The following is a 21,876-nucleotide window of genomic DNA, read 5'->3' as shown; positions in this document are numbered from 1 at the left end:
CACACACGCACACACGCACACACGCACACACGCACACACAGAGAGACACGCTTCTGCACCTGGTACTCATGTACGTTGCCTTTTTCTTCTCGCCCTTGTTGGCACCCTCGGGTCCTGGCTAACGCGCTACCCTCCTCCCTCTGCCCCGGGGCTTGTCTCGCCAAGGGCCAAAAGCAAGATGGCCAAGTCGCCCGCCATGGTCGGCAAGGCGAAGCCCGCCGCGGCCGGCAAGATGAAGCCAGCTGCCAGCAAGGTCAAGCCCGCCGCCGGCAAGGCCAAGCTGGCCCCAGGTGCCGGTAAACTCGCCAAGAAGGCCGCGCCTGGCACGCGGAAATTGGCTTCGGCCGCAGCCATCCCGGCGAAGCGCACCCTGGCCAAGGCTGCCAGCTCGGCCAGCCGCAAGGTCCCTCGGGCCACGCACCTGCCCATCAGCGCGGCGCCGGCCTTCGCCGACTCGGATCTCGAGGACGATGATGAGCACGATGATGAGCACGATGATGATGCTGATGACGATGACTCGGATCAGGATGAGGAGGCCGATGGCGCGGACCTTGATGAGGTGTCCATCATTCGCCAGGAGGTGGCCGACAAGAAGCGCGGCCGTGACAGTGTCAAGGAAAGCTTCTCCTTCAGTGTGGTCGGCAACATTCTGAAGCGCCCGCGCACCACGCCCAAGGTGGCCCTCGAGAAGGTGCGTGCTTCGATGGCTCCCTTTCCCCTTTCCGCTCGCTGTTGCGGCTGCCGCTGCTGTTGTTGCTGTTGTTGTTGTTGTCCATTCCTGCGGGGTACCCTCGCTAATGCGTGCAACCCTCCTTTTTGCCTCCCCCTTCTTCGCGGCGCCCAGCTGGAGAAGCGCGATCAGAAGCTCGCCTCGCTGGCCGAGCGGAATCCCGTCCGGGCGGAGGAAGTCCGCAAGCGCATGGAGTGGGAGACAGCCATGGCCCGTGCCGAGGGACATGTCGTGAAGGACGATGCATCCAAGCTGCGCAAGGCCATCAAGACTAAGGATCGCAAGAAGCTGAAGACCAAGACCGAGTGGTGCGTGCATTGGTATCGTGGGATGGTCTGTAACTGGGGGGGGGGGGGGGCGTCAAGACCTTGGGCCTTTGTTTGTTGCCCCCATGACGGGGCCAAGTGTGGTCAATTGCTGCCCCCCCCCCCCCCCTTCCCACCTGCCCCACCTTGCAACTGACCCTCCCCCACGCATTTCCACCACCCCAGGTCCAAGCGCGTGCGCGCGGAGAAGACCGTTCAGCGGGAGAAGCAGAACCGCCGCGAGGAGAACATCCGCCTGCGCAACGAGGAGAAGGCGGCCAAGCGCTCTGGCGGCTCCTCGGCCCTGAAGAAGCTGAAGAAGACGCGCGAGCGGACCAAGGACAAGGCCGATCGGGAGAAGAAGAAGAAGGCCGCCTTCAAGAAGCGCGAGGAGCGTCGTACGGCCAAGGCTGCCGAGCCCAAGAAGAAGTCCGGCCCAGCCGGGGCCGGTGTCGTCAAGGGCGGCCGGGGTCGGCGGTAGAAAGGGGCTGGCGCCCTGCAGTGAGCCCCCTCCCACACCCCTCACCCTCTCTCTCTCTCTCTCCCTCCCCGTGTCCGAAACCACACCTCTACCCCCTCCCGATAGATTTCCCCTCTCCCTCTTTCGCCTCAGCTTCCAGCCGCACGGAGGCCACATCCCATTGGTGCCCGCCCCTCCATCTGTACAATACCCCCCCCCCCCTGACCTGCCACCATAATCCCAGACGCACGATCGTTGCCAGTCCCCCCTCCCCCCGCGAGAGAAAAAAAGGGAGACGAGGAAAACCATGAATGAGGGCGAGTGTAATATTGCAAGAACGCCGGGGTGTGCAAGGGTGTGCGCAGGAAGACGGGCGACAGCAATGGCGAGGAGAAGGGCACCACAGGCATGGCTGATAAAGGACAAACAAGGGGGGGGGGGGGCCACACCGGCAGGGCACTCTCTCCTTTCGGCCTCCAAGTCGGCGCCACGTTTGAAAGGGGGCGCACATCGCGCAGCGGAGGAGGTAAATGTGGAGCGGAGGAGATGGAGAGAGAGAGGGGGGGGAGAGAGATAAAGGTGAAGCAAGAGGAGGGGCGAAGGGGAAGAGATGGGGGCGGAGTATGAAGAGAGTCTGAAGAGGAGGGGGGAAGGAGAGGGGGGAGGGAGGGGGAGAGGAAGGGGGAGAGGGAGGGAGGGTGTCCTCATATGCCTTAGAAGTTGAACATATGCTGACCGCCAGCGCCCGGGGCACCGCCCTGAGGGGGCATGGCACCGCCGTTGGGCGGCATGTGCTGGCCACCGGCGCCCGGAGCACCACCAGCATAGCCGCCGGTGTAGCCACCAGCGTAGCCGCCGCCAGCCGAGGCCCCCTCGCCATGGCCGAACTGAATGGAGCTCGAGTCGAACTGCGAGACATCACTGTGATCGGCATCCATGCTCAGGGCATCCTCATCGGAGAAGTACATCCGGATGAGGTTGTAAGTGAGCAGGTAGATCTCGTCATCATCGTGCTGCTGCAGATCCTCGATCTTGTCCATGCCGCCGGCCAGCTCGATGGCCACGGCATGCTTGTTCTCGCCGAGGTTCGGGTCATTGCCGGCGGCCAGGATGTGCTCCAGGGCCGTGAGGATGACCTTGATCATCTTGGTGTCGTTGACATCCAGCAGCTGGCACAGGGGATGAATGACGCCATTCTCGATGAGATAGTTGATTTGGGCCGGCGTGCCACCGGTGATGGCGTTGGAAATGGCCCAGGCGGCCTCCTTCTGCACCCGCAGGTCGTCATTGTGAATGATGGCCAGCAGCTGGATGAAGATGTTGGCGTCCAGCACGGCCTGGATCTGCTCGGAGTTGCCGGCCGTGATGTTGGAAATGGTCCAGCAGGCCTCCTTGCGCAGGTTGGCCATGGAGTCCATGTTGAGGAAGGCCGACAGGGCCGGCAGCACCGCGGCATTGATGACCATCTGCGTCTGGACATTGGTGCCGGTGACGATGTTGCCGATGGTCCGCAGGGCCGGGGTCCGGACCAGATCCGAGGGGTACATCAGGAGCTGGACAATGCGCCGGCAGATGTTGGCATCCAGCAGGGCCTGGATCCGAGTGTTGTCACCGTCCGACAGGTACGACAGAGCCCAGCAGGCGTCGGTCAGGATGTCGCTGTCCTCCTTGTAAATGATCTTGGCCAGGACCGGCAGGCACTGGCTGATGGAGTCCCAGTGGGGCGAGGGGTTGCGACCGCGGCAGAAGTTCGACAGGGTCCAGGTGGCGTTGCGCATGAGAGACTCTGACGAGGGGGGGTCCATGTCCAGGAGCTCCAGCAGGGGCTTCAGGGCACCGCTGCTGATGACGAAGTCACGGCAGGCGGAGGAGTCGCCGGCAATGTTGCCGAGGGCCCAGACGGCCTGGAAGGGAAAAAACAGGCAGACGGGAAAGTAGATGTTGACAGGGGGGAGAGCGATCCAGGATGCGGGTTAGCAACCACCATCAGGGATGGGGAGCGGAGAGAGAGAGAGAGAGATGAAGGAGGAGGAGGAGGGGAGAGGGAGAAGGGGGCATTCATGAGGGACCAGAAAAGGACGCACCTGCTCCCGGACGTCCTCGCTGGGCGAACGCAGCAGATCCACGAAAATGGCAACCGCCCCGGCACTGATGACAACGGCAGTCTGCTCGGAGCTGCCGGACGCAATGTTGGTCAACGCCCAGGCAGCCTCGAACTGGAGGTTCGGGTTGTCACTCCGGAGGAAATGCACGAACAGATCGACAGCCCCGGCGTCGATGACGCCCTGAATGGGAGGGTCGACCTCTGTGTGGAGGCGAGGTGGGAGAGGGATGGGAGGAAGAGAAAGAGAGAGGGGGGGAAGGGGGAGGAGGGAAGGGGGTCAATCGGCTGCGGGGGACTGGGGGGGGGGGAGAGAGAGAGAGAGAGAGAAGGCCAGGCACGAGGACCGGGGGTGAAGGGCGTACGCGCAGAAAGCAGGCGCCGGAAGGTGGAGATAGTCTCCTGCTGAACAACCGGATCGTTGGAGCGCAGCCGGTTGGTCAGCTCAATCAGGCTGTGCGGGTCGGACGAGGCATCAACCGGGCGGTCGACCACCGGAGTCACCTGGCGCTTCTGCATCATCATCGACGTGCGGTTAAAGCGACGGATCTCCAGCGCGTGGAAGTCGCGGCGCTTGCGCAGCTCGTCATTGTCGAGGGCGTTGTTCCGGAAGGCCGACTGACGCGAGTCGGACATGGTGACTGGGAAGGGGCGGAGAGGGGGGGGGGGGAGAAGGCAAACAACTGGATTAGCACAAGGGGCGGGTTGGTGCCAGGTCGTCGGAGGATTGGGGGCGATGACCCGGTAAGCCGCTGTGCCCGCCTCCCAGCCTTGGGGGCACACCAACACAAGGGCACATCAGGCATGGGCGTCAAGGAGGCCTTATGCCCTGGGGACCGGGCTACTTGCGTGACCGAGTGGTTGTCCAACAGCCCGGGGCATGGAGGGGAGCAGATAACGATGAAAGGGGAAGGCGGGGGCGCACCTGTGGGGGGAAGATCCGAAGAGAAAGAAACCGCGGCGGCCTCGGGAAAGGGGGGGGAAGAATGGGAGAAGGTCGTGGAGAGTCTGGGGAGAGAGGAAGCGAAGAACGAGTGGTGGAGAGGAGGGGGGAGGGGGGGGGGCGCGAAAAGAGGGGGAGTGGGGGCGTCTCAGGGAGGCTATTTGTGAAGCCCAGATCCTTGGGACTAGAGCGTAGACCACATTCTGATAACACCCTGCCTGCGGGGTGGCGCATGCCCACCATGTACCGTCGTCACTTTCCCCCCCCCCCCCCCCCCTCGCACACACACATACACACACACACACAGAGAGAGACATACCCGCCACCACCACCACTTGGCTGTCGGGTCGGAGGTCGGAGTACATGCGTATGGCCTGCCGACCCCTGAGACATGGAGACGACATAGGGACGGATCGAGACTGATGCCGGTGCACGCCAGGCTCTACCAGCATGCTCAGCAGGTGGAAACTGTCCGGCGTGTGCAAGCATGTTGTCGCCCCCCCCCCCCTCCCGCCCTCGCTTCCTTCTCTCGTTCCTCCCTCCTCCCCTGCCTGGCCAGCGCACACCATGTCCCACGGTGGAGGTCCATCCCCACCCCGCGCACCCGCGCACGCACACATTAACATGCCCAGGACCAGGCGAGAAAAAGGAATGCAGAAGCTGGTCTCGGGGAGGTCGCGCGGATTTAGGTCTAGCGTGGCCAAGTGCACTGGAGGACCAGAAGGACCGAGCCAGGGGAGCCGGTGGAGCGAGCGAGCGAACGAACGAGACACGACGCCTGGAGACAACACAGTACACTGCCCGGGGGACTGCTGGAGCTCTCGCGTCCCCTCCGGATTCCCGACACGCACAGGCACCCCCACATCCCCCGGATGATTGCGCGGGCGTGAGGCTGCTGCCCACCCGGGCAGGATCTAGTCCCTGCCACTTTGAAACCGGGCCCAGCCATGGGGGGGGGGGGGGGGGGGGGAGGGGGAGGGGGTGAGCCGTACACGAGGAACAGCCCGTCCATCCCACCTTCACACCGCCGCCACCGCCGCCACACCATCACCAGGGGGGCCATCAGGAGGGGGGCCTCCGCGCTCAGCCGCTCGCCACCCTGCCCTCCTCTCGCCCCCGCCCCCGCGGGCGCAGTGATTGCCCAGGTCCCCCTCCCCCCCCCCCGCCCGCTTCTTCCCCAGAAGTGGAGCCCGGTCGGGCCTTTTCCTGAAGGTGGGCGAAGGCAAGAGCATACATGCGTGGCGCCGGCCCCACCCCCGCCCCCCGGCTGCCGCAAACTCACACCATCCTCCCCGGGCCAAAGTCTTGCTCTGGGGAGGGGGGCGGGGGAAGGTTGGTTAGAGAAGCAAGCTCCCCCAGCGCCTTCCCTCCGCCCCGCCGGCCCCTCCCACGAAGGATTGACCAGACGATTAATCCCCCCTACCTCGCCGCTTGGCATGCTGAAACGGAAAAGGGCAAGAGTGGGATGCACCCCCTTCCTGACGACCCCGGGGGGGGGGGGACGCGGCACTGAGACCGCTGCCCCAACCACCCCTCCGGACCACTGGCACGACGCCACCCAGCGAGCAGGGCGGGGGGTTTAGAATGCACAGCCCTCCCTCGGGGACAGGGGCCGGGGGGGGCTCAGGACAATTTAACATGCGCGCCGCTGACAGTGCCAAGGGCAGGAAGTTTCTCGAACTGGCCCCGCCGCCCCCCCCCGGCGTCCAAGCTTGCATGCGGGCCGTGCCCGCTCCGTCGGAGGAGGAGCCGGAGGAGGACAGACCTCCCCTCGGCGGGTCCTACCGACTCCCCATGCTGTTGGCCGGCTCGGGCCGCCGCGGCCAACAGCATGAGGAGGGCCAAGAGAACACCCCGCGGCCCTATCGCTGTGGACATGTGATCATATCACAGGAGGATGCGGGAATGTCTCGTCCTGGCATGCACCGCGCCCTGCTCGTGGCGCTCCTCACGGCCCCGGCTCCGGGAGGCCCTCTTCTCGCCCCGCCCCCATCCTCCCCCGCCATGACGCAGCACGAAGAGAGCACGAACAACCGGGAGACCAGGAGGACAAGGAGGCAGGGAGGAATGCAATGCCTTGACAGCAGGAGGCAGACGAAGATGATGCGATGCATAGTGTATATAGCGCCAACATCGGCACCCAGGGGCATACTCAAGGACAGAGGGGAGGGGAGGGGAGGGGAGGGGAGGGGAAGGGAGGGGAGGGGGTGGACCAACAGGCGAGCCAGTCACACAAGTGCCCCGCTGGGAAAGGCGGGCAAGAGGAGGGAAAGTGCCCCGCTGGGAAAGGCGGGCAAGAGGAGGGAGGTTGTCTACAAAAAAAAAAGAAAGGGCCAATTCGCAGTTCGGGAAAGGAGAACCGCGCCAGGAACAGGAAGGTGATCCGAGGAGCTGGCTATTTGCCGGTTGGGCGGAGAATGTGTCCGGCCGCTGGGGCCGCTGCCGGGGCCACCGGGGGAAAGGCTGGCCCCTGGGCGGCACCCTCCTCAGAGGAGAGCAGGCCGGCACTGCCGCTCGGTGAAACCGTCGGACCGAGCCCAGCGCTGCCGGCCAACACCGCCAACAGCTGATCGTAAGCACGAGTCTTTTCGGCCACTCGCTCGCCGAGAATGATGACCTGGCGCTCGAGTGCATCACGCTCCTCCTGCACCCGACGCAGATGATCCTGCACACCCTGCAACTCCAGACGCAGGGAGTCAAACTCGGCGGCCTTCTTCCGCCGATAGCGAGCCGAGGATTCGGAGTTCCGCTTACGCAACACCTCCAGCGGTACCACGGCCCCGGAGCTCGACAGAGTGTCGCCAGCTTCGCCAGCTCGACCGTCAGATCCCGGGCCCGGGGAGGAGGGGCCCGGAGAGCTGGGCTCCGAGGACGGGCTCGGCGAAGAGGGAGCCACTCCGGAGGTCGTCGCCTGGGACACACTTCGCCCGGAGGCCATTGCCCCGGCGCCGCGAGTGGGCTTCCGCTTGGTGACGCTGCCATTGGCCGGGGCGCCCGCGCGCCGGCGCTTCGGATCCTCTCGCGTGCTCGCGGGCCGGGTAACTGGGTAGTAGGTGTGCCCATGTGTCCGTGTGTGTGTGTGTGTGTGTGTGTGTGTGTGCATGCATCAATATCAGGAGGAGGTGTCAGAGGAATGTGTGTGTGGGGGGGGGGGGGAATCGTCCATGCAGCATGACGCTGAAAGGCCCACTGGGCACTTACCATTTGGCAAAGGGGGCGGAGGGGGGTCTTGCACGGCCGATGGCCCCCCTTGAGGCTGAGGATGTGACTGGTGAACCATCGGATCGGCCGGGGAATAAACAGGCCCAAGGGGCGGAGGCGCGCCAGCCGGAAGGTGGTAATGCCCGTGCGCCGAGGAGAGATGGGCATGGTGGCTGCCGTGGATCGGGACCGACACAGGGGAGGGTCCCGAGGAGAGGGAGTGTCCGTGGCTTGGGGCCAAATGATGCCCATGCGACGAGACCATATGGTGAGAATGGAGATGTGCCGACGAGAGGGCCGGTGTCCCGGTGGGTGATCGCGGAGGCGATGACACATGCCCCGGGCCAGTCGGGGGAGGATGGTCCCGCGCAAAGTGCCCCATCTCCGGGGCGCCATGGCTCGGCCCTGGCGGAGGGTACATCGGTCCCACCTGTGCATACGGTCCAGGATCTGCATCACAGCCACGAAGGGAGGGACAAGGGAAGGGGGGGGGCAGGAGAAATCGGAGTGAACCATTGTCAATCGGTGTGGAAAAGCAACGCCCACCATGTGAGAAGGACAGAGAGGGAGGCGGGGGGGGGGGGGGGGGAAGCGGGCGAAGGAGGACCGGGCGTACCTTCATTGGAGCCCAGGGACTCCGGGCCGGTCGGTGGGGGGGCGACTTCGTGTGGCCCGAGGGCTGTCGGCGAAGAGAAGGGAGGCAGAGGCGAGGGAGTCGGTCCGGAGCTGGACACCGCGGATGGTGGCGGCGGCGGTGGTGGTGGCTGCTGTGGTACATGCACCCCTCCGGGGTTGGATTCCCCCAATGCATCATGGTATGGGGGATTCAGGGGTCCGAGAGAGTCAGCCGCAGGCCCAGGCGCCATGGGGTAACTGTAGTAGCTGCCCAGATCCTCCATGTCGAACTCCAACGGTGGCAGAGTCGACAGAGTGTAGTAAGGGGACTGCTGGTGGCTGTGTGCCATGATTGAGCAACAGCTGTGCCGACAGCAAAGAAGCCCCGGGGGCTGAAGGGGGGGGAGTCAGCCTGGTCGCTCACAGAGGATGCGAAGGCCTTTCCAGGAACGAAGGGGGAGGGGGGGAGGGCGGGGGGACCGGGCTCCGAGCTTGCGTGCGCGAAGGACGCAGGTAGGAAAGTGGAGAGTCACGCCCGCCGCGAACGCGCCAGAACACGGAGGGCGGTTTGGGCACGAAGGGGGGGGAGGGGGGGCGAAGAGCCGGGAATGGAGAGGAGCGCAGAGGGGGAAGGAAAAGCCAGGGAGAAGGAGAGAGGGAGAGCAACCAGAGAGGGAGGGAGTGGCGGAGACTGGGCCATTGCCCGCATGCCTGGGCGGCTTGCCACAATGGTGTGCGAGCATTTGAGAAAACCACCAGCCCTCATGGCCAGTTTGTAGATACACACGGGAGTGTGAGGGATGGAAACAAAAGCGAAAGGGAGATTGACATTAGCAGGTTGCCATTCTTATGATTATCCCCGCGCAGGGACATAATGTGTGTATGTGTGTGTGTGTGTGCGCGTGTGTGTGTGTGTGTATGTGTGTGTGAGTGTGCGTGTGTGTGCGTGTGTGCTGACACACCTCGCGCCTGGGAAAAGACGAAGCGCGAAGAAGAGACTCCGAGCAAGCTGCAAAAGCCATGGAGTTTTCCGATCATCCATTCGGCCGATCAACCTGGCGAAGCTTGCGCCCAACACAGGCGCACAGGCGTTTGGGTCTCCTTGTTGACTTCAAGGGTGGCAGAGGACGGAACCCCGCAAAAGCCCACTCCCCCCCCCCCCCTCCCCACTGGCGGGAGTGAGCTGATCTGGACAAATTACGCTTCCAGGTGGGAGAACACCCACCCTCACACACAGGCTGATAACCAACATACGCCCGCAAGCAACTTCACGAGGGATGCCGGCTGCGGCCGAATGGCGCCATGCCCATGCTCCCTTCCCCCCCCGAGCCCGCGCGCCAGCCTGCTCCGCAGAAAAGCCAGACCCATGTCATCACTTTGTCGTCAGGTCGCCGTTTTCCCCCCCCCCCCCCCCATCCTCCTATTATTGGCCGGTGGTGGGTGCCGGCCCCCACCCTGACCTCGGGCCCCCCTCGTTTCCCCTCACACCTGTGCGGGGAGCCCCAGCCAGGTTGAGGGAATCGAAGGGCCATGATGTTTCATGCGATTGTGTATCACGTGCATGATATCAGCCCGAGACCAGCCGGCACGGGTGCCAGGTGCCCGGCCAGATCACCGGCCAGAGCGGGGCGGCGCCCGAGCCTGGCGAAAAAAATTGGGCCCGCCCAGGAGAAGCGGCACATTCACACATGTAACTGGATATACCTGACGAAATGAAAACTTCGATATTTAAACCTCCGGCAGAGAAGGAGGACACTCTGGCCGAGGGAACACAAATGCCAGAACACTCCGGCAAGGGGGGGGGGGAGCAAGGCCGTGGACAACAACGCTGCAGGAAAAAAGGGCCAGATGAAGATCCCTCACACAAACCGAGAAAGGGGGAGCAGGAAGATTTGAATGTATTTTTGAGTTTTGGGAAGAGACAGAAGGAGAGAGGGAGAGAAGGAGGTGCGCGCAGAGGGGAGTGGACACACAATACTGTGAGATTTATATATGGTGCAAACTGAGGGGGAGGGGGGGAGAGGCGCGCCAGTCGAAGGAGGGAGAAGAAAGCAGGGAGTGGGGTGTGAGAAAAAGAAAGGAAAGATGAACCCAGGCAACGCAGGAAGAAGCCGTGTCTCTCGCAAGGGAAGAGGGGGAAGATGCATACCAAGTACGATTGGGGGACACAATGCGCGGACGGGGGCGCGTGCACACACCCCTCCCCCCAAAGGCTCGCCCCTTCCCGTGCAGGGGAGAGGGGAGAAGGAACAGGGGGGGGGGGGGGGGGGAGGGGGGTGCACCCAGCAGGCAAGGACTTCCTTCTCCCTCACCAGGGGCTGGGGGACTTGCGCGTGCGCGCATATGTACAACAGCGCATGGCCTTGTCTCCCTCGCACACACACACACGCGCACGCACACCCATGCACGGCGCGCGGGGAAGGAAGGGGAGAGAGGCGGGGAGAAGGGCACAAGAGGCTGCACACGCCGCAGAAAGCATGCGCGCATTTAGTTGACATCGGCAGAGGGCTCGAAGTTCTCATCGAACTCGATCTTGAAGTCATGGTAGTTCTGGTCGAACTCGTGCAGACGCACGAAACCATCCTCACCACCAGTGGCGAAGTGGGTACCCTGGGGCGAGACGTGCAGGGTGTTGATCGGACCGAAGTGACCGCGGACACGGCCGAGCTCCTCGGCAAGGGCCTTTTTGAGGGCCGGGGGCGGGGGCGGGGGGGGGGGGGAGAATCGGGCACGAAGAGCCGGCACATGTCAGCACAATGGGAAGGGGAAAGAGGCGGCAGCAGCAGCGGAATCAGAAGGGAGAGTGATGATGGGGGGGGGGGCGGGCTTCACTCTGCTAGCCGCGCTCTCGGGGAGATTGCCCTCCTCCCCGTTTGGCCAAGCGGCAGGGGGGGGGGGGAAGACAGAGAAAGGGAAAAGAGCGAAGAGCAAGGGAGGCAGACAGTGCACGAGGCACGGGGCCGTATACGAACCTCGTGGTAGATGCGGGTCTCGAACTTGCCGGAGCGGGCGTGAGTGGTGGTCACCTGGCTGGCGTCCTGACCACCACCAAGGAAAATGTGGCCCTTGATGTTGTCGATGGAGGCCGAGTTCAGGGGGGAATCGGTGGTGTAGACGCGGATCTGCGAGAGCTCATGGATGTCGAAGATCTGCAGGTGAAGCACGCCCACATGGTGGAGGGAGGAAAGCCGGAAGAAAAAGCCAGGAGAGAGAGAGAGAGAGAGTTAGACATGGAAGACACAGGGGGGGGGAGAGCGCCGTTAGGACGAAAGTGTACCTTGGCAGTCATATCACGAGAGGAGGTGATGAAGTAGGTGCCATCGTGGGACATCTGCATGTCGGTAATGGTATCCTTGTGAGCGGTGGTAGCCTGGCCGGTGGTCTCGCCGGTCTGGAGGAGATGATGAGGGTGAAGAAGAGGGGAGGCACAAAAGGGGTCAGTACGACAGAAAGATGGCGGCCGTGGTCAGGGAGCGATGCGGCTAAAGATGGGCATGTACCCGGACGTTGTAGCTGACGATGGTGTGGTCAGACAGAGAGGCAATGATGCGGGTGTTGCAGTCGGCCCACAGCGCGCAGGTGAAGCGGAGGTCGCGGGGGAGCTCGATGCGGTTGATGAGCTCGACTACGAAGGCGAGCCGCCCCGGCGGAAGGGCAGGTATGGTGAGAAGGCGCGCGCACGAGAGGGGACATGACACGGAAGGCGAAGGGGGAAGGTCGGAAATGCGCGCTTGTGTGCGTGTGCGTGTGCAGGCGACGAGCGCAGTCGAGGGCGAGCAGGAAAAATACGCACAGGAGGTGGCGTCGTAGATGACAATGCTCGAGTGCTGGTTCATGTTGTTGACGGTGACGATGAAGAACATCTTGTTGCCGACCGAGAAAGAGGCATCGCTGACGGTGGACTATACACATACAGGTAGGACAATCCAGAGAGGGAGAGGGAGGGAAAGAGGGAAGGGAGTGAGCAATGCGGACACCGGCATGTGCGCACACTTGTGTGGGCGTGGGCGTGGGCGTGGGCGTGGGCGTGCACATGTGCCGACAAGCAAAGCCAGTCCGACATGCACGCCGAGCAGGCACCAATGCCGCAGCCCTTTGGAACGGAATGAAGGGAAGAAGCAAGACAGACGGACGACGTACGGGAGCGCTGATCATGTGCAGCTCCTTGCCGGTCTCAGTGTCCCACAGGCGGGAGGTCATGTCACCAGAGGCGGTGATGATCTTGCGAGAGTCGGAGGTGAAGTCGAAAGACCAGACCACACCACCGTGGCCCTCGTACGAGCCGAGAAGCTCACCGGTGTAGGACGACCACAGGAGGGAGGTGCCCTCCTTACAGGTGGTCATCAGCAGGTCGCCGTCATTGTTGAAGCGAACGTGCGTGAGGGGACGGGCGTGACCACGCAGTTGGAAGGGGCGCTGCGGTCACACCAGGAGAGGGGGAGGGAAGAGCGGAGTGTCAGCGGTGGGAGGCCCACAGGAGAAGGAAAGACAGGGGGATCGGCCATGCGCAAGGGCGCGTACAATGGTGGAAGAGACAGACTTGGCCGACATGATGTTCGGGTGCTTGGAAGCGTGCGAGGGGGGTGGCCGGTCGACGAATCGAGGGCTATCACGCGCTCTGCGGGGAGGGAGGGAGGGAGGGAGGGAGGGGGGAAGCGTCAGTGTCGGGTATGGAAGGAGGATGGAGGGGGGATGCTTTGCGTATGCAAACTAGAAGGAGGAGCGGGGACGCCATCTCCATGCGCCAGGGAGAAGGAAGTAGAGAGGGAAACAGGCTATGGAGGGGGGGGGGGAGGGAGGGAAGGGAGGGAAGGACAGCGCCTTCCTGCATGTGTGGGCGTTTCGATGCAACACCAGACAATGCCTCGTGGCGGCCAGGAAATGGCACAGCTCACACGGGCAACATGCATAAGGGGGCGCGCATCCGCATGTGCCCATGGCCCGACGGGGCGTGTCGGGCGCCGAACGGAGGCGAGAAAAGGGGGCGGTGCACGGCGTCCGACCGCCCGAGGAGAGGGATAGACAGGGCAGGTGGAGGAGAGGAAGGGGGCAGGTGTGTGTGCGCACAGGGTGGAGGGGCAAAGAGGGGGAGGGGGGGAGTGCTGGCCGGGGAGGATGCCAGTCTGGAGGGAGAGGGAAACCAGCCATATGGACCCCGGCCCTGGGTGGGAGCCCTTGAGACAGAGAAGCCGAGCGCGAGAGGCCGACAGAGAGAGAGAGAGAGAGAGAGAGAGAGAGAGAGAGAGAGAGAGAGAAAGCATTGGAGAAGGCGAAAGTCGGCAAGGTGCCCCTGCGCATGGGACGCCTCCGCGAACAAGAGAACCCAGTTGCAGACGCACAAGAGGCCAGTCGCATTGGCTCCCCGTGGTGCGAGCCCCGTCCGGGCATGGGCCGACTGGAGCCTAGCGCCCGTGCCACAAACAGGCATCCCCCGAGAGGTGGAGGCCCAACAGGCATGCCGAAATTGAAGCCCACCGCCAGACCTCAGGCTGAGGCCTCCCGCAAGGGTTCCCCCCCAGGGGGGGAGCCATGCGAACAGGCATTCAGGCGGGGACGTCCGAGCACACCAAGGGACACCGGGTGCCCGGGTGGGAGCAGAGCCGCAGGTCACCATTGTCAACAAGGGTGTACCCCCATCCTGGCCCACACCCCTGGTGCAGAGCGAGAAACGACCTCGCCCGCTCAGCCGCCCCCCATCCGGACTCAGAACGAGGGGGAAACCCTCCGGGAGGCCTCGCGCGGTAGCGCATCTAAACCCTCCTCGGGCACGAGAATTCCGGCGTGTTCAGCCAAATCGACATGTGACTATGGAGGTGTTGGAGCAAGCAAGGCCCTCTGACACCAGCCCGGGCTTGGTGTTTGGTGTCCCTGTTGTCGGCTCGCGGGGCGGCATGCTGGCCATTCCTGCGGGGTGCGTGTGTGTGTGTGTGTGTGTGTGTGTGTGTGTGCGTGCGTCGGTGTGTGCTGGCCCGCACGCGTTCCAAGGAAAAAACGCCTGCGCGCGACCTTCCTTGTTCCCCTTTCCCCCCCTCCCCCTCGCTTGCCCCTCATTCCCGTCAGTGAGGACGATTTCCACCTGGATACCCGTGGGGGCGGGGGACAATGTTCTCAAGCGGAAGGCCGACACGCGTCGAATCAGTCACCCCGGCTGCCAGGGGGGGGGGGCTAGAAGTGTCCTCACTCCCTCCGCAGTTCACCCATGCCCTCTGACGGGCCTTGTCCAGTTCACAGGGGGGAGACAGGGACCCCCAGCGAATCATGATTCAATATTTGGGTGCGGCCGGCACGCATTCGGCTGATCGCACAGGTCTAGGTCACAACGCTCGGGGCAAAGATACACGAAGCTCCGATCGCAGCCAAATGGACCTGCGTGTGCAGGATGTCCCCAAGATCGCATGTCCGGCTCCGGACCTGGCTAGGCCCAGGCTGGGGGGGGCGGGGGGGAAGGAGTGGCGGGCAGGAGCTATGGATGTGCACATTGACCACTGGGATTTGGACAAGCGGAAAGCCAATGCTCTTCCTCCTTTTTGTTTCTCCCCATCGGCGCGCACCGGGCGTCCCGCAGGAGACCAATACCACGGAATCCCCTCTGCCTCTCTTCTCCCTTGAAACACGCAATCCCTTTCCCCTGTCCCCTCCTCCCGCCTCCTTTCTCCGCATTTCCCTCCTACCCCCCCCCCCTGCTTGCCCCTTATCTCCGTCATCATGGCGTCGCTTACCTCGTTCCCCCTCCGCCGGGTGCTGGTTTTGGCGCTGGTCTTCGCAACCTTGCTGCTCCTATCCACCTCGACGGCTGTGAGCGCCGGGAAGAAGTCTTCATCCGACAAGGCCGCCAAAAAGTACGCCAAGGCTGAGAAGTACGCCAAGGCTGAGAAGTATGCCAAGGTCGAGAAGCATGCCAAGGTCGAGAAGCATGCCAAGGCCGAGAAGCATGCCAAGGCCGAGAAGTACTCCAAGGCCGAGAAGTACTCCAAGGCCGAGAAGTACTCCAAGGCCGAGAAGCAGGCCGCCAAGGCAGAGGCTGCCGCCGCTAAGAAGGCTCGGAAGCCGGTGTCTCTCGAGGGGACCAAGATCGTGGCCTCTGCCTCGATCTCGGACGACGAGGTCCCAGTTGCCCAGGTGGCTGTGGTCGATGCCGGCGCTGCCGCTGTCCCTGTTTCCGCCCCCGCCCTGGCGCAAACTTATGTCAAGCTGGATAAGGCTCTGGCTCGGGCCGAGAAGGCTGGCCTGAAGGCCGACAAGGAGGCCCTCCGGGCTGAGAAGGCCCTCTACAAGGCGGCCAAGGCCCAGCGCAAGGCTGCCTTCCAGTCTGTCTGGCAGGAGTATGCCGCCGGGGCGGGCTATGCCCCGGGGCCTCTCGGGGACTATGCTCTGCCGAAGAAGGATAAGCTGCTCAAGTGTGCGTCCCATGACTGCTTCAGGACTGGGGCAAACCTCAAAATGCCACCTCTTTTGCGGCTATATCAATCACCATTCCCGCCCTAGTTCTGCCCTTCGCTCGCTCTCACCCCCTCCCCCCTTCCGGCCAATGTGCACCTCCATCAGACACCGAGACCCCGATCGAACGGTCTATGCGAAAGATTGAGGAGCTTGAGTTCAAGCTGGCCCGTGAGCGCCTGACCCTGGAGTGGCTCCAGAGCCAGGAGGCCGCCGAGCAGACCTTCGCTCCGGGGGTGGTGATCACCCTGACCTCGACCGGCCACGCTGGCGAGGCTGACGCCGATGGCCCGGCCACAAATGATGAGGGCGAGGCCGGCGCCGACAGCGCTTTCACCAATTCCACCACCTCGGCCAGTGCCGAGTGAGCGGTGGGCAAAAAAAAAAAGGCGGCCGCGCAAAGACAAGCCGTGCCCTGTGAAAGAAGCAGGAAGGGCAAGGAGAAGGGCGGTGCCGAGGGAGAGATGTCTTTGAAGAAACATCACACGCATTCTCTCTCTCCCCCCCCCCCACACACACGCCACTCTTTGTCAAAAATAAAGGACGGCACCAACGGCGTAGGTGCCTTCGCCCTCTCCTTTTTCAATCCGAAGAAGGGGAGAAAAAAAAGGAGAAAAAACGAAGCGAGCCCAAGCAAACTACCGGGAGCCAGGGAAGGAAGCACGGGGAAGGCTGCCTGGTCTCCGATAGTGCATGGGGCAGGGGGGGGGGGTGGCGAAAGAGACACACAAAACACAGAAGCGGAGCTGGAGACTGAGAAATGGTATTGAAAGGGGGTGACCTCTTTGCGCGCGCGCGCGCGCGCGCCAGAGGGGTGCGGGAGGGAGGAGCGACAAGGCAGGAGGGAGAGGGAGAAGCCGTTCGCCCGCTCTCCCCGCGCAAGGACACAACGCGCGCGCGCGCATGCGCGGCCGCACATCTGAGAAAAGGGAGGCGGGAGGGTCGGCGCGGGCGTACGCATGGCCAGGCACACAGCGCACGGCGCGGGACCGGTGGTGGTCCCCGCGTTGCACACATGTGCATGCATATGTACACGCACGCACATAGACACTCCCATCCGCCCCTCACATGAAGTAGATGGCGGAGAGGGGAAGGTCCCCGCTGTCGGCGTAATCCAGGTAGTTCACAGTGACACCCTTCTCGTTCTCAAGGACATGGGTGATGACGGCCGGGTAGAGGTGGCCATCGACGTAGCACGCAAGGACATTCTGGTTGACGTGGACCTCGCTGGAAGACTGGGGCTGGCGAGAAGCACCGCCAGTCGTCTGGGCCACCGACATCGGGGGGTCCACCATGGCAGTGAAGCCCGGCATGGGCATCATGCTGCCGGCAAGGGCGGCGGCCGCCGCATCACCGGCGGAGGCCGGCAGCGGCCGCAAGCAGCTGGGCGGACGGACCTCCTTGTTGCCGTAAGTCACGTAGAGGACGGTGTACGAGTCACCCGAGACGTCGGTAATCTGAGCCGGGTACCAGATGTTGTCGTCAGAGAAAAGGGCCTCGACATACTCGCCGACGGCGTAGGTGTGCTGCTGCTGCTGCGCCGGGGCCGAGGGGGCCTGCTGCCCGGGGATGACGGCCGGCATGCCGAGCGAGGCGGAGGCCCCGGAAATCGGGCGGATCTCCGACTCGGGCAGGTCCTCCTCGTTCAGATAGCCGGCATACATGACACGATAGGTCCCGTTGCCGTGGTCCGCGACGATGGTGGCCTGGTACCACTTCTGATCGGCGGTGTAGCAAGCCTCAACGGTGTCGTGGACAGCGTAGGTGGAAGAAACTACGTTGGCCGGGGGGGGGGCAAAGGAAGGGAGCGGTGAGGTGGTGAGAGTGGGGAGCGGGGGGGGGAGGGGGAGGCGCGGCGGCGGGCAGGGGCAATCCCAAAGGCACGGGAGGCCGCGAAAGAGGAAGGAGCGAAAGACCGAGCAGAAGAAGTAACAAGGAGCATGTGCGCCCATATACGCACCAACGGCAGGGGCAGCGGCGGCCTGCTTGGTGGTATCAGCCGCCGACAAAGTGGGCGAGAAGGAAGAAATGGTGCGGATCTGGTCGGCCGGCAGGTTCTCCTGGTTGCCGTACTCGGCGTACACGACACTGTAAAGGTTGTTCGGGAGAACCGCGTTGATGATGGCGGAATACCAAGTCTGGTCCTGGGTAAAGCAAGCCTCCACCAGCTGGCTGACCACGAAGGAAGGGCCCTTGATCAGCTGCAGGGGGCGAATGTGCGTCGAGGGAACGGTGGCCGCGTGCTCGTAGCCCAGGAAGACCACATTGTAGCCGGTGGCGGTGGCCTCGCTGACGACAACCGGCAGCCAGTGGCCATCGAGCAGGGCCTCGGCCTTGTAACCAGCGGGGAAGGTGAAGTCCACGGGCTCGGCCAGGGGAGCAGCAGCGGCCTGTGGCCGATGGGAAGCACACGGAGGAAGGGGTGGGGGGCGGGGTGGGGGGGGGCGGGGGAGCGAGGGAAGGGGGTGCCCGAGTTAGCCGAATCCGGAAGAGCCTGCATGTGTCTGTGTGTGGTGCGCATGGACCGGGGGGCAGGGGCGGGGGCGGAAGGAGGGCAGGGGGAGCATCGGCGAGGGGATGGAGCGCCACGCACGACAGTAGGACCGGCCTTGGCGGCGGAAGCGGCGGCAGCCTTGGTGGAAGTCTTCTCGCCGGTGGCCTTGGTGGAGGTGTCGGCGCTCTCCTGGGCGGAGGACCCGGTCTCGGAGGCGGTGGACGAACCGGCGGCCTTGGCCTGCTCGCCCCAGCGGGCGGTGGCGGGCAGGACAGAGGTGGCGCTGGCAGGCTGCTGAGACTGGGCAGCGGCCGGAGCAGTGGAGGCGGTAGCAGCAGTGCGCCCGGCCGCAGCGGGACGAGTCTTGGCCTGCTGCTGAGAGCCGGTCGGCTGCTGGGCGGCGGCAGCCGAGGGGGCAGCGGGGGAGGCGGCCTTCGTCGAGGCGGCCGGGGTGGCAGCTGGAGAGGCGGCCTTGGCCGGGGCGGCCGGAGTCGTGGCGGCCGGGGGCTTGGAGCCAATGCGCTGTACGATGCCAAGACAAGGCGAGGGTAGGCAATTGGGCACAGGGGCGGTAGGCATGTCAGACCGGAGAGAGGTGGAGGGGGAAGGGGAGAGAGAGAGAGAGAGAGAGGGGGGGGGGATGGAGAAACAAGAGGAAGGTGCTAGCACTGGGGACGAACCAGAACGGCGGCCTGGCGGGTGGGGGCCGGGGCCGGGGCCGGGGCAGACTCCTTGGTGGGGGTGCTGGCAGTCGGGTCATCGAGAAGCATGTTCAGGGCCTCATCGAACTCGTTGTCCGAGGCCTGCAGGACGTGGACGACATTCTTGCGCTTGAAGCCGAGACCCATGAGCTTGTTCAGCAGGTACTCATCCTGGATGGGGCAGTCCGGGAGGAGGGGCGAAGAAGAGGAATCAGACACTGGTAGGGATGAAAGAGGGGGGGAGGAGGAAGAGGAGGAGGAAGAGGAGGAGGAAGAGGAGACAGAGAGAGGAGAAGAGGGGGAAAGAGGGAAAGAGGGAAAGAGAGAAAGAGAGAAAGAGAGAGAGAGAGAGAGGGAGGGAACGAGGCCAGACATGGGTGCGAATAGGGACGCACGACGTTGGGCTGTTTCTTGCCGCTCAGAGAAGTGTCCCCTGTAGAACGCTTCGAGCTCATTCTAGGAACCGGACGGGGGCAGATGGGCAAGGAAGGGGTGCGCGTTAGAGAGTCACACGAGGCCATGGTGGAGAGGGGAGGAGAAGGTGTGTGGACCGGAAGGTCGGGCCAGGGACGTACATAGAAAAGCGGGGACTAGCAGTCCGGGCGGGGCTGTCGTGCGGGGGCCGGACAGGAAAAGTTGGAGGCGCGAGGTAGGTGGGAGAGGGAGGAGAAGCGCTATGGTGCGGTGCGCAACAGGGAGAGGGGGGAGGACGGCGCGTCAGGCACACGATGCCGCGAGAGAGGGAGAGAGGGAGAGAGAGAGAGAGGGGGGGGAGGGAGGGAGAGAGAGAAAGAAAGAAAGGGGGAGGATGCGAGCCCGCACGTTGCCAGAAGAAGGCGGGGTGGTAGGAGGTGACGTACAGGTGCGAGCAGACGCTTCAGGGGGTGGTGGGATATAGTACACCCCTCCGGGGAGGTTGGTGATATGGCGTCGCGTACCTCCACTAGGGGGAGGCACCAAAGCGTGCAACGGCCTCTCCCCGCAAGAGCGGGAGGCGCACGGCGAGCCAGCGGAGGGCGCGCCGGGGGACCGGGACCGGGCCCAGCTCCCGGCCCGGCCTACGGGCCTCCCCCTCGCCGGCCTCTTCGTCCGTCTTCCCCCCTTCTGGGGAACAATGGGAAGGGAACATGGGGACGGGAAAAAAACGACCTTTTCCAGAAGGGATCTCACAGCCTCCGCCGGAGGGGGAGCCAGCCCGCTGGCCCCTCTCTCTCTCTCTCCCCCTGCTGGGGCTAGCCCTGGCCGGAGGGCGCGAAAGGCGCCCAGGGAGGGGCGTTGCCGGCACCATGTTCGCGCCTGGGCCTCTGCCAATCTCCCCGCCCCTCGCGCCCCCCCCCCCCCCGGCAACCATCCTCCCAGTGTGGCCGGGTAGTCCGGGCTTGTCAATTTTCTACCGGAAAAGGCGCCCAGACACGGCGACTCCGCCGCACAAGACGCTAGGGGCCGGGGCCGGGGCCGGGGGGCGGGGGGGGGGGGCGGGGAGGGCCTCGCATCCTTCCGGAAACAAGCCCCCCCCTCCTTCGGCACCGGCGCCCAGAACACACCCTAGCCGCCGGCACACCATCTCCGGGCGCCACAGCCACGGCCAGACACACACACACACACACACACACATGTTCGAATGAGAACGGGCGCATACTTTTTACGTACCGAAAGCGAGGCCAAACCCTCGGTCCTCCAGCCTTGGTACTAGAACCCGACACCTAGGGCGAGCCTGGAGGGGAACGCGCACTTTGATGAGGCATATCTCCCCGCGCCGGTCGGCCCCCCTTTGCCCCCGGCACCAGGGCAGAGGCGGGGACAATCCTCCCCGGCCGGTAGCCCGGAGCCGTGTGCCCTTTCCTACACGGGGCCGGCGTCGAAGGGTTCGTGCGTGTGCGCCGGCCCCAAGAGGGCCGAGAGCATTAATGACAACCCCAGGGATGGTGACATCATGACTCCCCGCAGAGCGAGACGAGGCCGATGACCGCCACCGGACGGATGGGCCCGCGAGTTTACAAAGCCTGTCGCCGAAGGTGCACGCCAACGGCCGGAATACCTGGAAAGCCACCTCACACGAGGAGCATTCCCAGTCGGCAAGATCATGCCCGCAGCCGGGGCCAGCTCCGGCCACAGAAGACAACGGGGCAGTCTCCTCGCTGAACGCCCGGGGTGGCGTTGCTGCTATTTTCCCCGAAACACGCTGGGCCACGGCGGTGGATCCGGAGGAAGAAAGGGAGACGAAGTGGCCTAACGACGAGCGAGAGAGAGAGAGAGAGAGAGAGAGAGAGAGACATCACCTCCACCCCCCGCCCCCGGCCGGCCCCCTCACCAGGGCGGGCCGGCAGACGCTCGCGTGCCCGCCCGCACAAACCCGACATGACAGATGGAGAACGCCGGGGGGGAGGGCGGGCGGGCGGGCGCACGCCCATCCCGGTACACACGCGTTTGGAGATTGCATGGGAACGCAGGGCCAGGTGCACCCGGGCCGGCAGCAGACTCTGCTGCCGAAGACACGTATCCGACACTATGTCACCCTGCCCCTGTGGCCCCCTCCACTGCCGGAGCCGGGAGCGCCGCTTGTCCCCGTCAGGCGGGGTGCCCGGCCAGACGCGGGCCCGGCGAAGTGCCGAGGGGCATGTCTGCCTGTCCCTCGTGAGCAGACACCGGGAATGAGAGAGGACCCCGGCTCCGGGGAGAGAGAGAGAGAGGTAGAGGGCCCGGCCCCAAAGTCCGGGGCACTTGCTGTACCCGAGTTAGCAAGGGATCCCCGTCAATTATAATCCGGATTTTATCTATCCGCAAGGACATCCCCCCCTCCGAGAACCAGGGGCTGGGCGCTCGTCTGTGAAAAGGTCCCGAAAACGGTGTGGCGCCTCGTTTCCCTGCGCCGGCCCCCCCCCCCCCCCC

At 64.3% G+C, this 21,876-nt stretch overlaps 6 protein-coding genes across 6 annotated transcripts; 2 read left to right on the top strand and 4 right to left on the bottom strand.

The window, feature by feature from the left end:
• The first annotated feature begins 17 nt into the window (after positions 1 to 17).
• On the top strand, positions 18 to 1,813 carry H696_03741 (hypothetical protein). Its single transcript, XM_009497599.1, has 4 exons — positions 18 to 70; positions 166 to 691; positions 845 to 1,038; positions 1,222 to 1,813. Coding segments are annotated over exons 1-4 (1,017 nt in total). The 5' UTR covers positions 18 to 68; the 3' UTR covers positions 1,517 to 1,813.
• Positions 1,814 to 1,925: 112 nt separating this feature from the next.
• On the bottom strand, positions 1,926 to 4,638 carry H696_03740 (hypothetical protein). The gene is made up of 4 exons (XM_009497598.1): positions 4,522 to 4,638; positions 3,962 to 4,237; positions 3,580 to 3,800; positions 1,926 to 3,399 (listed from the first exon to the last, which is right to left on the bottom strand). Exons 2-4 carry the CDS (start codon positions 4,230 to 4,232, stop codon positions 2,209 to 2,211), a joined length of 1,683 nt encoding a protein of 560 aa, XP_009495873.1. The 5' UTR covers positions 4,233 to 4,237; positions 4,522 to 4,638; the 3' UTR covers positions 1,926 to 2,208.
• A 2,135-nt stretch (positions 4,639 to 6,773) lies between these two features.
• H696_03739 (hypothetical protein) lies at positions 6,774 to 8,792 on the bottom strand. The gene is made up of 3 exons (XM_009497597.1): positions 8,357 to 8,792; positions 7,741 to 8,190; positions 6,774 to 7,581 (listed from the first exon to the last, which is right to left on the bottom strand). The coding sequence occupies exons 1-3, from the start codon at positions 8,703 to 8,705 to the stop codon at positions 6,935 to 6,937; spliced, it is 1,446 nt and encodes a 481-aa protein (XP_009495872.1). The 5' UTR covers positions 8,706 to 8,792; the 3' UTR covers positions 6,774 to 6,934.
• A 1,817-nt stretch (positions 8,793 to 10,609) lies between these two features.
• Positions 10,610 to 13,491, bottom strand: H696_03738 (hypothetical protein). Its single transcript, XM_009497596.1, has 8 exons — positions 13,423 to 13,491; positions 12,877 to 12,973; positions 12,496 to 12,771; positions 12,149 to 12,257; positions 11,856 to 11,980; positions 11,633 to 11,746; positions 11,328 to 11,504; positions 10,610 to 11,037 (listed from the first exon to the last, which is right to left on the bottom strand). Exons 2-8 carry the CDS (start codon positions 12,904 to 12,906, stop codon positions 10,843 to 10,845), a joined length of 1,026 nt encoding a protein of 341 aa, XP_009495871.1. The 5' UTR covers positions 12,907 to 12,973; positions 13,423 to 13,491; the 3' UTR covers positions 10,610 to 10,842.
• A 1,313-nt stretch (positions 13,492 to 14,804) lies between these two features.
• Positions 14,805 to 16,427, top strand: H696_03737 (hypothetical protein). The gene is made up of 2 exons (XM_009497595.1): positions 14,805 to 15,754; positions 15,901 to 16,427. Exons 1-2 carry the CDS (start codon positions 15,061 to 15,063, stop codon positions 16,158 to 16,160), a joined length of 954 nt encoding a protein of 317 aa, XP_009495870.1. The 5' UTR covers positions 14,805 to 15,060; the 3' UTR covers positions 16,161 to 16,427.
• Positions 16,428 to 16,539: 112 nt separating this feature from the next.
• Positions 16,540 to 19,909, bottom strand: H696_03736 (hypothetical protein). Its single transcript, XM_009497594.1, has 7 exons — positions 19,848 to 19,909; positions 19,563 to 19,661; positions 19,383 to 19,443; positions 18,967 to 19,158; positions 18,386 to 18,808; positions 17,753 to 18,182; positions 16,540 to 17,566 (listed from the first exon to the last, which is right to left on the bottom strand). The coding sequence occupies exons 3-7, from the start codon at positions 19,440 to 19,442 to the stop codon at positions 16,857 to 16,859; spliced, it is 1,815 nt and encodes a 604-aa protein (XP_009495869.1). The 5' UTR covers position 19,443; positions 19,563 to 19,661; positions 19,848 to 19,909; the 3' UTR covers positions 16,540 to 16,856.
• Between the last annotated feature and the right edge of the window lie 1,967 nt (positions 19,910 to 21,876).

This window comes from Fonticula alba (assembly GCF_000388065.1).
Source record: "Fonticula alba strain ATCC 38817 unplaced genomic scaffold supercont2.6, whole genome shotgun sequence".
Taxonomy (NCBI): domain Eukaryota; order Rotosphaerida; family Fonticulaceae; genus Fonticula; species Fonticula alba.
Note: the sequence above shows the minus strand (reverse complement) of the source record. Positions and strands in the feature narration are given on the sequence as shown.

Bases quoted from the DNA above. Each gene is read 5' to 3' on its own strand.
- H696_03741 (XM_009497599.1), top strand. The intron at 692-844 runs GTGCGTGCTTCG...CGCGGCGCCCAG, and splicing joins CCAAGGTGGCCCTCGAGAAG to CTGGAGAAGCGCGATCAGAA. The intron at 1,039-1,221 runs GTGCGTGCATTG...CCACCACCCCAG, and splicing joins CTGAAGACCAAGACCGAGTG to GTCCAAGCGCGTGCGCGCGG.
- H696_03736 (XM_009497594.1), bottom strand. From the start codon at position 19,442: ATGAGCTCGAAGCGTTCTACAGGGGACACTTCTCTGAGCGGCAAGAAA. The intron at 19,159-19,382 runs GTGCGTCCCTAT...TGCCCCATCCAG, and splicing joins GCAAGAAACAGCCCAACGTC to GATGAGTACCTGCTGAACAA. The intron at 18,809-18,966 runs GTTCGTCCCCAG...GGCATCGTACAG, and splicing joins CCCGCCAGGCCGCCGTTCTG to CGCATTGGCTCCAAGCCCCC.
- H696_03738 (XM_009497596.1), bottom strand. From the start codon at position 12,906: ATGTCGGCCAAGTCTGTCTCTTCCACCATT. The intron at 11,505-11,632 runs GTACACTTTCGT...CTTCACCTGCAG, and splicing joins CTCGTGATATGACTGCCAAG to ATCTTCGACATCCATGAGCT. The intron at 11,038-11,327 runs GTTCGTATACGG...GCCCTCAAAAAG, and splicing joins AGACCCGCATCTACCACGAG to GCCCTTGCCGAGGAGCTCGG.
- H696_03737 (XM_009497595.1), top strand. From the start codon at position 15,061: ATGGCGTCGCTTACCTCGTTCCCCCTCCGCCGGGTGCTGGTTTTGGCG. The intron at 15,755-15,900 runs GTGCGTCCCATG...CACCTCCATCAG, and splicing joins GAAGGATAAGCTGCTCAAGT to ACACCGAGACCCCGATCGAA.
- H696_03739 (XM_009497597.1), bottom strand. From the start codon at position 8,705: ATGGCACACAGCCACCAGCAGTCCCCTTACTACACTCTGTCGACTCTG. The intron at 8,191-8,356 runs GTACGCCCGGTC...GCTGTGATGCAG, and splicing joins GTCCCTGGGCTCCAATGAAG to ATCCTGGACCGTATGCACAG. The intron at 7,582-7,740 runs GTAAGTGCCCAG...CCTACTACCCAG, and splicing joins TCCGCCCCCTTTGCCAAATG to TTACCCGGCCCGCGAGCACG.
- H696_03740 (XM_009497598.1), bottom strand. From the start codon at position 4,232: ATGTCCGACTCGCGTCAGTCGGCCTTCCGGAACAACGCCCTCGACAAT. The intron at 3,801-3,961 runs GTACGCCCTTCA...GCCTCCACACAG, and splicing joins CCGGCGCCTGCTTTCTGCGC to AGGTCGACCCTCCCATTCAG. The intron at 3,400-3,579 runs GTGCGTCCTTTT...TTTCCCTTCCAG, and splicing joins GCGAGGACGTCCGGGAGCAG to GCCGTCTGGGCCCTCGGCAA.